The sequence below is a fragment of the Sesamum indicum genome, linkage group LG3 (assembly GCF_026168435.1).
Source record: "Sesamum indicum cultivar Baizhima isolate 11 linkage group LG3, ASM2616843v1, whole genome shotgun sequence".
Lineage (NCBI taxonomy): Eukaryota > Viridiplantae > Streptophyta > Magnoliopsida > Lamiales > Pedaliaceae > Sesamum > Sesamum indicum.
In genome coordinates this window covers 21,265,303-21,282,159 of record NC_142659.1, presented here as the reverse complement: position 1 = coordinate 21,282,159, position 16,857 = coordinate 21,265,303, and the positions used below count along the sequence as shown (strand labels likewise).

General features: G+C 34.8%; 2 protein-coding genes across 7 annotated transcripts; both read left to right on the top strand.

The window, feature by feature from the left end:
• Positions 1-1,118: 1,118 nt before the first annotated feature.
• LOC105158314 (sister chromatid cohesion protein PDS5 homolog D) lies at positions 1,119-9,913 on the top strand. 5 transcript variants are annotated; one of them, XM_088878433.1, is made up of 14 exons: positions 1,119-1,315; positions 1,586-1,718; positions 3,050-3,253; positions 3,365-3,546; positions 3,696-3,822; positions 3,920-4,069; positions 6,391-7,089; positions 7,168-7,224; positions 7,303-7,382; positions 8,023-8,074; positions 8,383-8,471; positions 8,600-8,643; positions 9,068-9,139; positions 9,267-9,405. In XM_088878433.1, the coding sequence occupies exons 2-13, from the start codon at positions 1,599-1,601 to the stop codon at positions 9,106-9,108; spliced, it is 1,845 nt and encodes a 614-aa protein (XP_088734559.1). In that variant the 5' UTR covers positions 1,119-1,315; positions 1,586-1,598; the 3' UTR covers positions 9,109-9,139; positions 9,267-9,405. The 5 variants fall into 5 exon arrangements, with proteins under 5 accessions (XP_088734559.1, XP_011073330.1, XP_011073332.1 ...); XM_011075028.3 differs by having other exon boundaries at positions 1,121-1,315; positions 8,383-8,466; positions 9,267-9,913; XM_011075030.3 differs by lacking the exon at positions 1,119-1,315 and adding an exon at positions 1,316-1,450 and having other exon boundaries at positions 8,383-8,466; positions 9,267-9,913.
• A 3,327-nt stretch (positions 9,914-13,240) lies between these two features.
• On the top strand, positions 13,241-16,633 carry LOC105158313 (cinnamoyl-CoA reductase 1). 2 transcript variants are annotated; one of them, XM_011075026.3, is made up of 5 exons: positions 13,241-13,529; positions 13,630-13,784; positions 15,349-15,534; positions 15,654-16,006; positions 16,288-16,633. In XM_011075026.3, exons 1-5 carry the CDS (start codon positions 13,409-13,411, stop codon positions 16,469-16,471), a joined length of 999 nt encoding a protein of 332 aa, XP_011073328.1. In that variant the 5' UTR covers positions 13,241-13,408; the 3' UTR covers positions 16,472-16,633. The 2 variants fall into 2 exon arrangements, with proteins under 2 accessions (XP_011073328.1, XP_088734347.1); XM_088878221.1 differs by lacking the exon at positions 16,288-16,633 and having other exon boundaries at positions 15,654-16,010.
• Positions 16,634-16,857: the final 224 nt, after the last annotated feature.

Below are 16,857 nucleotides of genomic sequence, written 5' to 3'. Positions count from 1 at the left end.
GTGTGGAGGATGAATGCCACTGGAAAACGGCATTTAGACGCGCCGGAGAAATCACTAGACAGGGAAGATTCCATGGTTATTGTCTGATGCTCATGTTAATACTACTGAGTGTTCCAGTGTATGTCCTGTTTTATGTTATATCTACAGATGATGATGACGGGAATGGCCTGATCACACAATTTGGCTTCCTGCTGCTGTCAACACTTCTTTTCTGCCTGACGATTTTTTTCAACAATGTGGTGTATTCCTTATTTTATTTGGATTATAAGCAGAGGAATGGTGAGAAGATAGAGGTGGAAAATCAGTATCTTTCAGTGCCTACTTCGACTAACATAGGTAGTTAGGAGTACTAGGCCATGTTTACTAGCTGATATGGAATAATGTTTTATTTAAATTAAGTTGTGATTATTTTTGTGACACGTTAGAATAGGATTTAGTACTAATTTCTTTACGTTTTGCTAATTTGTTTGTCATAATACTATTGAAAATAAAGTTTCATGTTTACTATTGAATATAAGGCACATTCGGTCACCCCAATGCTGCCCCCCTCACCTTGCCCTCGCCTCCGTTTTGAATCAGATCAAAACAATCCTAAAATAACTAAAAAAAAAACCCAAAAATACGTCGTGGCCATCGTCGTGGTCGCCAACATCTGCTCTAGGCGACCGCGTTGGTAGAGTTGGGGCCGCCGCCGCCTCCTAGATTTATTTTTTTAAATTTTTTTTATTTTTAAGTTTTTATATTAAATTGATTTATATTTTTTAAAAATTGATTTGAGCTAGAAACTTTGATTTATGTTTATACAAAAAAATTAATTAAATATTCTTTATACAATATAATTTAATTTAAGTGTTTTAATTAAAATTTTCAATTTAAATTATAGATTTTAATTTTTTAAAAGATATTTACATAAATATAAAGAACAAAATTATTTTCTTCTTTTAGAAATGAGGAAAATACAAAAGCAAACCCACAAAAAACACCCTCAAACTCCTAAGACCATTGCTTTTATTTTAAAAAAAGAAAAAAATCTACAAATTGTACAAATTCCTAAGACCCCAAGGGCAGTTACGTAATTCTTCTTCCTCATTACAACAAACACTTTAAAGGCCCCTTTGCAGCTCAGCAATGCTGACCCCAAAGTTTCAGACATGACAAACAGACAGTAAAAAAGCGAAGATTGTGTGTAGTTTTTGCATTAATCCGCTTCTCTAATCACACACACAAAGAAACGAACACATCAGCGAGGAGGGGAAAAGAATTGTAATCTGTAATACACGGATTTGAAACCCAAGAATTAGTAGTAATTGATGGGGTGAGGCGAAATCCGGGTGGAGGTTTAAGAGGGGCTCTGCATGCAAGACATTTTGTAAAAGACCCCTCTTTTACTCCACCCACCATTTCATCATTAGTTTTGGCTGTGTCTGAGCTTCAGTTTTTGTTCTTTTTGGTGTGTATCATAAAATTGAAGTGCATTTTGAATAAGAGAGTTTTTGTGGGTTGCTGCTGCTGCTGGGGTTCTTGATTCTTGTGTGTGTGTGTTCTTGGCTTTTCTTTTTTCTTACTGTTTGTTCCTTTTTAACAGGTGAATTGGAGAAATGGGGTCTGCTAGTTATGATGAAGTCTCCCAGAAAACGCTTGAGGATGACTTGGTTGGTGCTGGCGATAGGCTTCTCGCGCTTCCTTCATCAACTGATGAGCTACTCATCCTGCTTGGGGTATGGAGCTTACCTTTTATGGGCTCACGCATCCATTCGGGCTTGTGTCTATGTGCTTTTAATGTTGTTATGTGTATAATCCTGGTTCATGTGGAGACACAGGGGACCATTTGTGTGAATGTGTGGAGAATCTTGTATTTTATGCCATGCAGGAGAACTATTCGTTCAAATTCCTATTTAATATGTGAAATTCCAATTTTCTATTCACATGTTTTTTTCCCTTTTTGTGAATTTCCGGCATGTTTAGATGGTCTAATTATTGTTGCATATGTGGGAGTTTCCTATTTGTGTTAAAGATCCAGTTTTTATGCTTGCATTCTTACCTTATTCAGATTTGTAGTTGTTGTATATTGGTGGAGGATCAATGCAGACATACAGACTGAATTTTTGTTTCTTTGTTTAATTTTTTCAATCTCTGATGTATCTTGCTCGTGCAACTTTGTGTTTTGATTGGGTTGGTAACCACTCTGGGCTGCCAATGGTTAATTGTATGGCCTTCATATAGTTTCTAGTTCTTGATGATAGGATGCTTCTGGAAAGCATGGACTTGCGAGTTTCAGAAACATCTTTCCTCCTTATGGTTAAAGTTGATTGAATCAGCTTGTAGATAAGAGTGGTGGTGGTGGTGGTGGTGGTAGTGGTGGGATTCTCTCTATGTGCTACAATATATATTGCTTGTCGGAACAACAAATACATATAAAAAAATTAGACAAACCTGCAACTTATATTCTCACACTTACAATCATCTAAAGAAATGTAAAGCGATTCGTTATTGATTGAAAATGGTTATGCATTAAAAATATTATCCATAAAAACTTGTTTTTTATCCTGTTTTTATGTTGATCCACTTGCATTAGACTATATGCAACTGGCACTTGCGTAGAAAGTGCTTATTTGATGGATATTTTGATTGATTTCCAATTTCCTTTGCTGCTTTATCAGTTTTGAGGACTAAAGATTGCTTTAGTAGCAGCTTGCATTTCAAACCAAAATAGTTCATTTACTGTTGACAGAAGAGAGAAATCTGCTTCATGCGTGATTGCTACAGACATCTCCAATTTTCTTTGCTGCTTTATCAGTTTTGAGGACTAAAAACTGCATTAATAGTAGCTTGCCTTACGATCCAAAATAGCTTGTTTACTGTTGATAGTAGAGAGAAATTTTCTTTCTTGGTGATTGCTACAGACATCATTCCCCTTTGATATTACCGTATACAACATTTTTCACCAACTTTGTTATATTTTCTTGACCTTTTAGTTATTTTTCCATTCCTTCATTTTACCCATCCTGTTTGTAGCTAGGTGGATATGACTAGTCTTCTGTTCTTTCAGGAAGTAGAGATCCTTTTAGCCAAGGTATGGCAAAAGCCGCCGAGGTCCTTATGTTGTGCACTTCTTCCAGCCATGAAGGCACTGATCACTGATGAGATACTGCACCATGGTGATGTAAGCATCCAAGTTGCAGTTGCATCTTGTTTTAATGAACTCACAAGAATAACTGCTCCAGATCCCCCTTATGAAGACGATGAAATGAAGGTATGCAGATGTGGCCAGTTTTTTCTCCTGTGTAAATTGTATAACTATTCTTCCCTTCTTATGAACACATCATGCTATTACAAACCTACTAGTTTTTATTGGTGGTGACAGGTATTTTTCCGATTATTCATGATTGCATTTAAGCATTTGCCCTGTGAGTCTGGTCGCAATTATTCTAGGGCTCAGAAGATTCTTGAAACTACTGCAAGAGTCAGGTCATCCCTGATGCTGTTGGACATAGATTCTGATGGGCTGATTGTTGAGATGTTCCAACTTTTTCTCAATAATATTAGGTAAGTTACTTTAGTATACTTTAAAGGGTTGGGATTCTTGCTTTCCGCTAATGTAGTGGCTGAACTTTGCAATGCTAGTGTGTTATCGGGTTGCTGTATCTATGATTCTTTTGTAATGCCTATTAAATAAGCTTTTAATTGTATTGAAGGTCCAATCATCCATTTCTTGTCTTCAAATACATGGAAATGATCATGACTTTAGTGATAGAAGAAAGTGATGAAATATCATTTGAACTTTTGAGGCCCCTTTTAGCTAGTGTCAAGATGGACAATCAGGTAGCAGTTTCCTTGATATTTCATCCATTATACTGTTCTGTTATTTATTCTACTTCTTTCTACCAAAATGTATTTTGTATTCTCCTCTTTCCTTCAGAATACTTCATCTATTTCCTGGGACTTGGGGAAAAAAGTCCTTGAAAATTGTGCAACCAAAGTCCAGCCTTATCTCAGAGAAGCAGTGAAGGCAATGGATCTGGCTCTTGAGGATTATGCTGAAATAGTTACTTCTATATGCCATGATATGGTTCGTGCTTCTCCATGTAGTCTCTGAATTTAAAATTGTGCTTTGTTTCATTGCTTTCTGTTGGACCAAATTCATTTAAGCCATACTATTTCAGTTTGTCAGATGATCAATGCTTCAGCAACCTGATAGAACATGGGAAAAATCATATTGCATGATAGACTATCAAATGTTTATGGAAGATGAAAGAGATGAACACCTGGCCTCTGCTTTAATGTGTAATCACAGATGGTCATTTGTTAATGCCAATACCTTGATATCAAGCCTTGGTCATACTTTGGAACTAACGTAACTATTCTTGTTCTATTAAAACTACAATGTGTTTTATTCTTGTTCTTTTCCCGTTCAATGTGAACACAAAGAAATATGGAAAATGGATCTGTGCAAGCTATAAATAAGATATACATGGTAACATATAAGCAACTCAGGGATTTTTACAAAAACAAGTAGGTGTACATTTAGGAATTGAGCAACTATGTATTAGCTACAAATGCAGCCTTAAGTGGATCATGGAATTTAGATTTCCAGCACTATTTGAGGTGATTATGATAGAATGTAAATGGCTAGTTGGAGAAATATAAATGATTATACTACACAATAGGCAGTTTAGGAAAGAATAATAAGAACACAGTACTAACAGCTGGCATTTTTTATCACTCCCAGCCCCAAGCCCGTTGGATATGAGAATTGCTTCCAAACCCATTGAATGCATTAGCAAAAAGGATATCTAATAGCTATATTTGAGATTTTGGTCAAAGCGTATGAAGTCTTCACTTATCATTTCTTACTTGATGTGGGACTTTGTATCACAATCACTTTTCCTTCAGAAAGCGACATCATGACATAACCTGTGATCAGTTGCCGGATATTGGGAATCTAGGTGGTTTTTATGGGTTCAAGAGGTGGTTCCCATATCGCATTTAGTTCTACGTTCCTCCTAATGATCGACTTTGATATTGTTTGTCATGTTTCCGGTTTGTGAACTCATTGTCTTTGAGCCCACCAACACCCTAAAATTAGGCCATGAGCAACTTGCCAGAAAGGGGTATCCAAGGGTTGCATTTGAGTTTTTTTTTTCCAAAACTTATAAAGTGTTCAATTTACATGGGTATCACATTTCTTCTTTTTGTCCTGCGTGTAGTTTGCACATATTTTATGGTGCAAGAGTAGTTGATAATTACTCCAAATGAGCTCCATCCTAAGCAAATAATTGTATTGTTATTCTTTATATAACCAAAGTCTTTGAGTCACATAAATGGGTAGAATTTAGGAATTTCTAGCTTTTACTTCGGTGTCGTGTGACCTCGAGAGGGCAGATGAACTAGGTGGTCCATTTCCTTACTGCTCTGTAGTTATAACGTAATTCAGAGTGCTGGCAAATCAGGCTTGATTGATTGCTTTATTGACTGAAGAGAGAAGCCATTGGGGAAATACTGAGATTTAATATCAGATAAATGGGAAAGGAGACTTGGTGACAGTTTTCCAGTTATCCAGAGGGTCAATGAGCATGCCTTTGTATATTTTTCATTAATGAAGATAAACCTAGTTAGACACGCTATGCTTTCTGACATCTTATGATTTAAAAAACCAAGTCTGACTTCTGCAAACTGATTTGATTTTTTTCATATAATTAGAAGAAGAGTAGCATGTACACTTAGCTTTGGACGTCATTATATCATATTTATGGCTTTACTATTTCCTTTTACGGGTGGACCTAACCAACACATTTTTGAGGTTATGATTAAGTCTGTCTCATCAACCAACAGAAAACTTGAGACTAGACCTGTTGCTGTAATAGGCTCGGCCTGTTGGCGGTCTTTTTCAAATAGGAATCTGTACATAAAATCTAGCTGGCAACACTTATGGCTAATATTTATACTGGAAATGAGTTTTATACCGACTACCCCAATAAATGCTAATTCTTCTCTACAAGCTCGGTTCTTCTAAAAATAAACCATGATGAGATCTGATCATGCATTTGGAGATACTCATGCCGAATTTATGTTATAATACAACATCTATCATGCATCTAGAGACGGTCGCATGCCAAAATTATGTTAGAATACAACATCAAAGACAAACTTATGAGTTGGAACTTTCTGTTACCATTGAAACATTACGGAACTTGACCTATACTTTTTTTGCAAATCATGACAGTCTATCATGGCGTTTCGATATTGGACTTGTTGGTATTCCATGAAAAGTATCATAATCATGATATGAAGCATTAATGTCTAATTTTGTAACTGTGTTTTGTGTGATTATCCAAATAGCCAAGCAATTAAAGCAATTGTTTCCACACTATCATTTATTTGATGAATCAGGTGTCAAAAGCAGTTGCACCGACTGTTGGTGATGGGCCATCCCAGTTAGATGGACTTTCTAAGAGTGCTCATAAAAATGGTAATGAAACTCAATTGGATGATGAAAATTCAGTGGAGGCATTAAAAGATTGTCAGCAGATCGGAAAGTCAGGGACGGGTAATAGTGCTCTTCAAAAGAGAAGGGGCAGAAAACCTAGTTCTGTGATAAGACCACAGGAGGGTTATGAACATACTGGGACAACAGGTGGCAAGTATTCCGGTGAACTATCCTCTGATGGTTATAATGAGGAGAAGAAGGACTTGGCTTTGCCATCAGAGCTGGGAAGCATGAGCATGCTAAGCGACTCTTCACAGAAAAAAGATCGTTCTTCTTATGAAGCAAGTCGACCCAAAATGGGTCAGTCAAAGAAGAAAAAGAGCATGATTACTCAGCACAACAATCTGCAATTTCCGTCCACTGTGAAAAGGAACATCCTGCAAAGTAAGCTGAAGGAGAGAGGTAACAATGCCCCAAAGAAGACAGGTAAGAGAGCTCTTGCTGCATCGAGTAATATCAGGGCTGAGAAGGAAGAAGGAATCCTTCGTGATACCCGCATGAAAGCAAAACATGAGTTGTTACCTCAAGAACAGTACGGAAGGAAAGAAATCAGGGAAGATTTTATTTCTCAGAAACATGTACAGGATGACGTTGCCAACAAGGTAGTCACATTATGTCTGTGATTGTTCTTTGGGGTTACATGTTCTTAGACTTAACTGCTTTTGGGATAATTGATGCAGATAGAGGAGCTTCCTATGTCTAAGCAAGCCAAGGACCCAAGGAAAGAAAATGAAAAGGTACCTCCAATTGACCATGCCGTAAGTTTAAAATATTCTTTCAGATGCCTTATCTTGGAATGTGTGCTATCAATTCAGAAGTCCAGGAGGTCCAGAGTTGATTATGGAGAGGAATTAGTTAACTTAAGGATACAGGTCTGGTGGCCGATGGACGAAATGTGAGTATTTACGTGTTCAGATTCTCTCATTAAAGTAGTTTATTTGTGATCACATCATCTTATGGTATATCCTATTTTCTTATACCACTTGGCATCATAGTAACTGACCTGGATCACGTTTCTTGTTTTCTAAACCTGAAGCTTTTTAGTTGTTCTAGAAAATCCCAAAACTGCAGGCCACCCTGCTGTCCCAGCCTGACTAAAGGAAAAAGCAGATCATTTCATTAATTTTTTCTTTGCTTTAATTAAAAAAATACTGTTGTGAGCTTCCGATAATGTTGATAATGCTGCCTGATTTGGCATTTCTTTTCATTTATGATAATCTAGCTCCTAGGTGACTTTGGGATTATGGGTTTAAAATGCAAGAATAACTTTTCTGCTTTACTTACCAATGGGCCTTGCTTACATGTGGAAACTAAACGTTTCATTAAATGCTTCCCCTGATTTGCTTTAATAAAATTGATCTATCAATATATCTGTGTACACCTTTAGTGATTGCATGAAATAGTAAACTGTCACTTTCTATAAAACTTGGTTTCCACAAGTTTCACCTGTGAAACTGTTTCCTTCTCAACTGCAAAATAAAGCCTCTTTTTGACGTATCGAACTTCTTTCTAATTTCAAGACTCATTATATGCAGGTTTTATCCAGGCACTGTTAAAGCTTTTGATCCTGTGACAAAGAAGCACACGGTGCTGAGATGCTTCTTCTCTTCTTCTTCCTGTATTTTCCTTTAGTTGACTACTTAGCTGTCATACGCATGAATCTTGAGTACTCCTTACTTTTGACTAGAATTTCAGAACTGAACTTTTTGTTGAGCCTCTGAACATGCAATTCCTTCCATCTTCATTCTACTCTTTCAATTGAGGAAGGGAGTCCTCCGACTGGGGGACTATACTAACTACTGCAGATCATGCATCCACCGTAGTGAATTCGTTGCATTATATTGCTCTAGTTACCTTCTTATCTAATGGCTTAGTTTCCTTTTGTTTTCTTGCAGATTATCTATGATGACGATGAAATAGAAATCTTGAACCTGAGAAAAGAAACATGGGAACCGGTTGCTCATGAGCAGCTTCGACGAGTAAGGTTCTTTGTTTTGATTATTTGTTATCTAATAGTTAAAGTTATTCCTTGTGGTATTGTAGTTGCATCCTACATTTTTGGTGCTAACATTTCCCTGCAAATGTTGATTGTCTTTTTCAAAATCCTCCCAGAAACGAGCATCCGACCATCCATCTCCTGCTAAAGAGCGTGTCAAGTAAGTGTAATTTAAGGAGTACCAAATATATCTGATCTGCAGATGTTTTTCTTCAATTATTTTGTATCTTCGTTGAGCCTTTATTCCTTGTTATGATTAAAGAATAGAGCTTTGTTTCCTGCATTCTAAGAGGTGGAGTTTGAAGGCCATTCTTGTCTAATTAAGCAAGTGCATGTTTGTCCTGCTTCAGGCAGTAGTACTTTAGTCAAAATTTATGGTACTCCTTTTTCATCATTTCAAGTATAACTTTTAACTCATATATATGGCAACCTTAGATTTTGGTTTGAGGGGATCTCATACTTTTCGTGGATGTTCATTCACCATTTGGAATTATCGTAACCTCCATTAACACTTTGGTCGGTTTTGTTACAACTTTTTGCCCCGTGACAAAAGTGAATTTGTTTTTGTTTATCAACTCTATCAGGACTCAAGAAAAGACTGCGAGAGGGAAAGCAGGTTTATTGAAAAAACAACATGCTGCCTCATCATCCAAAAGGTCAGTTTCCCTTTCTGAGATTTGAAATTTACAAAGGCGGATTCGAGTATAGAGATCCAATCAGTCCAACACTTCCAATGCTTAGTTTTAAGTATCTTGATGGCCCGTAATGTCTTTCTACCGTCAGATCAAAAAGTGAACACAGCAGCATCATTAAGAATTCTGTGCCCGACATCATTCATCTGGATGATGAATCCAACTACGAGATGCACGAGACAAATGTGTTTAGAAAGGATGACGTAAAGCATCACGCAGGCAAGGAAGAGTAGGAAACATCGATGAAGAGAACCGAAACACATGCTAACATGCAGATTTCTTGACTATTGTTCGAGGAAGTGGAAGTGGCCAAGATCGGGGAGTGTATTGGCCTTTTCTTGACTTGTTCCAACTTTGACAGCTATTCATTTCTGTGGTATCTGTCATATCATGTTGTCTTCTTAGATTTCATAGTACTTTGGCAAATGGCTGTATTTGGCTACTCTTCTTTGCATTTGGTCCCTTGATGCATGGATTATGTAGATTTCTCGTAGCATGTGTCAGCATGAGTTCGGTTTCCGAAAGTGTACTTTTGCCTCGCGGAATATTCAAGGTTTTGATCATATCTAGGAATTTTCGAAACGATGGATAGATTATCTTGATATGGTTTGTAGCGTTTGTATGTAGAATATATGCGTGTAAGAGATCCTAAATTGACTTGTAGTTCCCAGTGTTGGTTGTGGATTTGAGTCTCATGAGTTTGGTATATATATATTATCATAGTAGTTAGATCCTAAATTGACTTGTAGTTCCCAGTGTTGGTCGTGGATTTGAGTCCCATGAGTTCGGTATATATTTATTATTATAGTAGTTATTTATTCTGATCGGAATTTTTTATGTATTTAATTAGTTTTTTATATTTGAATGATCCATGACTTATATTTATAAAGGGTAAATTATATTAACATCTCTTGAGGTTAGGTTCAATTATATAAATATCTCTTATTATTTGCAAAATTAGAAGTACTTTTGAGGTTGTACTTGTAGTTACAAATAAATTCCCCATTTAATACCGAAATTCTACACAAATACTCCCCAAGGTGGGTTATACTAACACCTTCTTAAGGGGAGTATTTGTAATTTTATAAAAGATATTGGGTGTTTGTGTAATTAGACTTTATATCAAGGGGTGTTGATGTAATTTAACCTGTATAATTTTTTTAAAAGGACGTTTTTAGTTGGTGGGTAGTTTTGAGCCCACGTTTTCAATTGTCGTATGTTTATATCATGACGAAGAAACTAATACTAGGGATAATTGCATTGTTCTTTTTTGAGGTTTGTATAATTATATCTACATACCTTGTGGTTGGGAAATTTTACATTTAATACTTTTGATCTTTTTTTCTTTTTGTTTTTTTTAATATAACAAATAAATTCATTCGTTAGTTAAAATTCATTGAATTTATTGATATTAGTAAAAAATTGAACGAAAATTCAAATTTATCTTAAATTGACTTATTATTAATTTATTGGAGGTCAAATAATTTTTTTTTTAACAAAAATATCCTTATAAGGGTAAAAGATATATTTTCTCACATGCATTATCATGTGAAGATGCATCTTAAAAGTAGTTTGATTAGAAAAGATTTGTTTGACTTATAAAAAATAAATACTAAGTCAATTAAAGGTAAATATATATTTTTATTTAATCTTTTGCTAATATCAATAAATTTTAATTAAAATTCTGACTAACGAATGAGGGGTTTATTTGTTAAGATAAAAATAAATGTTAGAAATATTAAATATAATTTTTTAAATTATATAAAATTTATATGTAATTATATCAAATCTCGGGAGATGCGTAATTATCCTTGTAAGTAGGAGAGATGAAATCTTGGGAGGTTTTGGTATGTAATATGTTGATGATTTATTGCTTGGTGGGACGTGCAGCTTCCAATGTCCTAAGAATAACTTGTGAAGGGGGAAGAGTCAATGGTCCAATTCTCGTAATAATTAGCGGATTGAATTTTTTATTATAAATTATATTCTATTATTTACGTTACTAAATATACACATATCAGATGTATAAAGATAATATTATATATTTTATTTAAAAAAAACTATATATATAATGTCTGAATATTGAATGAAATAAAACATAAAATAGAGTTTGCAATAAAAGATTTGATATGCATAATTAGTAGTGGAGTATTAAATAGAATTTGCATTAGAAAAAAAGATGAAGAAGTATAAAATGGTTTGAAGCAAAAGGAGAATAGGGCAAAATGCATACTACCCACCCGTGCTATGCGAAAATAGAAATTTACCTCATCGTGTTAAAAGAAATAAGTAATTTACCCCATGTGTTTTAATAAAATGAGCAAATTCCCCCCCCCCCCCCCCTTCTTATGAGAGTTGTGTGATACACACACCTATTTTTCTTTTTAAATTATTTTTTGTATATTTTTTTTATAATTGTTAGATCTTATCTAATATAAATCAATGGTTCATATTACATCTGTAATAATCTATGATTCATATAAAATCTTATTTAAATTAACAATTGACATCTTATTTTAAAAAATCAACAGTCCAAATTTAATTTGCATATATAATTTATATTCAAAATTTTTAAAATACATATTTGAAATATATGTATAGATAATATAATATACATATGTATGTATAGTCCAACCCCACAACACACATCCCCCTCCCTCACAGACCGCTCCAAGACACAAATTTAGGAATATAAATATCATTTTATAGGTAAAATTTAATTAAAATTACACATAGGACGTATATGTTGCACCTCTCGCATGAGGGCGATATTTTACTTTTTTTTTAAGACCACAAAAGAATAAATTGCTTAAATTTTTAATATAAAGGGGTGAATTACTATTTCCGTATGACACAAGAAAATATGCTTCAATTGAATTTCAGCAAAATATACACAAGATTTGGAAATAGTCAAAATAGTAGGCCACCCTTTCATGTTGGTGAGTGCCAATTCTCTGTCCCTTCCTCTCCCTCTCTCTCTCTCTCTCAGTTTTATTCAAACATATTTTAGTTAAGTATATTATGGGTTAACTTATAATACTTGATTGAATGAGGATTTGAATTTTGAATTCTAATGCGTTGATGGGGTTCTTGTGATTAAATTGGTCATTCCAATTACTTTATATGGGTGCACTAGTTGCTAACGCTGTTAGCCAACTTAGACTACTTGAGATGGTGGAGTTACGGTCATTTTGCTATCTTCGTGTCGAGTCGAATGCAGATGAGAAGTTTGATTGGCTTACAAGTTTCAAGAACTCTCTTTCTAGTGAAATGTTTTTTTAAGTCGATAAAATTATGAGCATCATATAAAATTGTAACAGAGAATATTACTCGCACCGAGACAACAATTACATTGCACACCACTCCTTTAAATATAAGGATGGTAATTTTGAATATTTGGAAATTAATTTTGGTAATTTACTCCTCTAATTAAAAAAAATAGCAATTTGATCAAGACAATTTTAGCCGAAAATCATAAATTAGCAATCTTCCCTCCCTCTTGTATTAATTTCAGGAATAATTATACCTCCTGATATTTAGTGTAATTATACATAATTCCCAATAGTTTAAAAAAATTACATTTAGTACCTTTTAAATTTATTTTTATCTAAAAAATAAGTAACCCAAAAGTTAAAATTTACCAAATTTAATGGTACTAACCAAAAAATGGATAAAGATTCATATTTTTATCCCAATTGACTTATTATTAATTCATTACAGGCTAAATATATCTTTTATGACCAAATCTTCACTGTTATAAACATGTAGTTTAATTACAAAATATTTGTTTGACTTGTAATAACTCAATAATAAATCAATTGTGTTAAATATCGATTTTCATTTTATTTTATTTATAATACTAATAAATTCAATATATTTTGCCTAATGAAGAAACTTATTATTAAATAAAAACAAATTTTAAAAATAATAAATATAATTTTTTAAAATAATTACTCCTAAATTCTACTACATTTGTGTTTGACTTACAGTCTAAAAAAGTTGCAAGTAAAAGGTGTAAAAATCAACTACAATTTCACAAAGTTGCAACTCTTTTCCATTTAAATTCGAAAGTGGTTGGTGAAGTGATTGCATTATAGTTTTACAGTTATAAATACAGCGCGGTGCTTCACAAATTTCTTTCATCATCACAATCACCGCGCTATCTTACTGTCATTCTTGGCTCGCTCATCATTTCCCCTATTCCTCCACCAACCTCCGCCGCTCAACGCCGCCATGGCCTCGGTTCCCGGAAAGCTAGTCTGCGTCACAGGTGCCGGAGGCTTTGTTGCTTCTTGGCTGGTTAAACTTCTCCTTGAGAAAGGCTATAGCGTCAGAGGCACCGTCAGAAATCCAGGTGAAATTTTCAGGAACAATTTTTAATTAATTTTCTTTTCTCTGTTCTTGCATGTAGGGTTTTGTTAATTTTGTTTATTTATTTATTTGGGGGGTTGCAGATGATCCCAAGAATTCACATCTAAGGGAGCTTGAGGGAGCGGAGGAGAGATTGATTCTGTGCAGGGCTGATCTTAATGATTATCAGAGTTTACAGGAGGCCATTAACGGTTGCGATGGCGTCTTCCACACTGCATCTCCGGTTACTGATGATCCAGTGAGTACCCTTTCTGATACTTTTAGTGATTGTGAGTAAATATTTGAAGAAATAAAGAAATGATTTTTATTAATTTATGGATATTATCAAGAGTATTTTTTCACGTTTTATCCGTGTGGAAAATTTCGTTCTTTCTCTTTAGGACCACAACGTTAATGCATAGTCTGGAAAATGAGCAAGGCTTGGTTCCGCATTTTCCATTTTAGTCTTTTCGATTAAGAGGGTGTTGGGCAAATCTTATCATAATGTTTGGTTTCGATTTTGCCTCATTTTTTATATGGACCAAAACATGGACAATGTTTTCCTATAGTCCCTACAAGTAAAAAAATTAGTATATCCTCATACATATATATAAATATATATAAAAGAGATATGATACAATGAAAACGTTTTGGCAAAATTTTTTTTTTTTTTTTTCTCTAATAGCTTCTAAGATCCTAATATAAGATTATTCAGATTTTATAAGCTCTTTTTAAAAAGTTTACCTTCGCCCATTTAAAGAATCTTATAAGCTCTCTAATCTTAATATTCAATAAATAAAAATACATTTATAATTTGTTAGTATTTTATTTTTACCCTTCATATAATTGACGTGTTTCCCTCAAAGCAAAATTATTTTATTTATATAATTTTAAATTCTAATAGTTTAATAACTTTTCAGTCATTATTATAATATGAAAAATTTATTATACTAAACACACATCTTATAAACTCTAACATCTTTATTTATTTAAACATTTTAAAAGCTTATTTTTAAAATAAGAGACATCTTTAAGCTATTAAAACATCTTATGTAGGAGCTTATAAGATGTTTCCTCTAAATGTTGTTGAAGATTAATAAATGTGGTTGTCTATAGATATTAAACAAGTAATAACTTACTCCCTCTTAAAAAGAATGATTTTCATTTTATTTGCGTCCAAATTTTACATATAAGTTGGAGAAGTGATCGATTTTCTCTTTTTTACTCTATTTCTGAGAGCTAATGATGCCATGTTGTCATATATTTTAAGAAAAGGTTTTGTTTTGAGATGTTTTTGAAAAAAATAAAGAATAGTGAAGTTGAGAGAAACGGATTGTTGAAGTTTAGGCATATGTGATCCTAAGTTGGCTGCGGGGATGGTGTGGTTGGTGGGTGGCGGTGGCGGTGGTGTTGGTGATTGGTGGTAGGTGGTAAGAGTTGGTGGTGAGCATGCTTGCATTTGACGTAGGAGTCTTAGTGATGCATATGGAAAATGACGTTTGAGAGTTGGAACAACTGAACTTTGAATTTTCTTTGAGATCGTTTCATGATCTTACGTAAGTTGATCAACCTAAACTAGGACCCTGAATAATCTTGGGATATGGCGGAGGTTAAGTCACTTGTCCTGATTTGCCTCTTATCTACATGATACAATGGATGAGCATGTTATTTGCCTAATACTTACTAATATTGATTGCAACTCAACTTTCCCGACGGCCGAACCTAGTACTTAGTTTATCCTATCTTGGTGTTTTAGTCTTGCGTTCCCATGTTTGATCACAGCTTGCATATGGTGTGTGTGTCTGATGTGTGTGTAAATGAAGGAGGAAATGGTGGAGCCGGCAGTGAACGGGGCCAGAAATGTGATACGGGCGGCAGCAGAAGCCAAGGTCAGCCGTGTGGTCTTGACCTCCTCAATAGGTGCAATATACATGGATCCCAACAGAGACCCTGATAAAGTTGTGGACGAGACTTGCTGGAGCGACCTTGAATTCTGCAAAAACACCAAGGTTTGCATTTCATCTACGTGTACCATCACCATAATCTTTAGTTTATAGCTAGAAAATATTGAAACCTACTAATATTGCTAAGAGGATTGTGCATTAACTGCAATGTGCCGTTGTTGTAGAATTGGTATTGCTACGGCAAAGCCGTGGCTGAACAAGCAGCGTGGGATACAGCTGAGGAGTTTGGGGTGGACTTGGTGGTGATCAACCCGGTTTTGGTGCTTGGTCCGTTGCTTCAGCGGACTGTGAACGCCAGCGTTCTTCATATACTCAAGTACTTGACTGGATCTGCAAAGACTTATGCCAACTCCATCCAAGCCTATGTGCATGTCAAGGATGTGGCATTGGCTCACATACTCTTGTTTGAGGCACCGGCTGCATCAGGGCGGCACCTCTGCGCCGAGAGCGTCCTCCACCGCAGTGAGGTGGTGGAGATTCTGGCCAAGTTCTTCCCGGAATATCCTATCCCTTCCAAGTAAGTTGAATCATTTTATTTTCGCACGATTGAACCATGCCTAGCTAGTAGTGGAAAGAATTAAAATGTCCTCACCTAATCCTAATGTCATTGTCAAATTTGAAATGTGATGTCAATTCTAGTTGAATTTGATTTGGTGGGACTCAAGTTAATGAATGGAGTTGGCGGGTGATACATGATGAGAGTAACCAATTATGATTTCCGTAGTAATGTACTTTAAAAAGTTGTAAATATCCTAGAGTAAAAATATGGAAAATCTGATTATTATTTTGAATGTGCAGGTGCTCAGATGAAAAGAATCCAAGAAAAAAGGCATACAAATTCTCAAACCAAAAGCTGAAGGAGTTGGGGTTGGAGTTCACACCCGTGAAGCAGTGTTTGTATGATACAGTCAAAAGCCTTGAGGAAAAAGGTCACCTTCCAATCCCAACTCAGAATGCTAACCCCATTGCTATTGGGCTTTAGGCCCATAACTTGTACTTAATTGCTGGCCTTTAGTGTGTTCTTCCTCGGTTTTTTCTTTTTTTAGGAGATGGGCTAAATAGTAATTACACATGAGGAAGTGCCAAGAAATATATTTAAACCTATCATCTGAATTTTGAAACCTAAAAACCGGAACTTTATTCATCCCACAAGATATATTAATGGTTTAGAATAAAATATTTTACATTTGAGGTAATGAATTTGAATCCCACTCAATATTACACCCAAACCTAAAAACCTTGCACGGTCAACAATCATAGCATGATCATAGTCAATCACTATTTATTACGACTGTTTGTTTTAATCATGACTAATATATGAAATATTTCTTCTAATATTGATATATATATATATATAATCAATAAAGA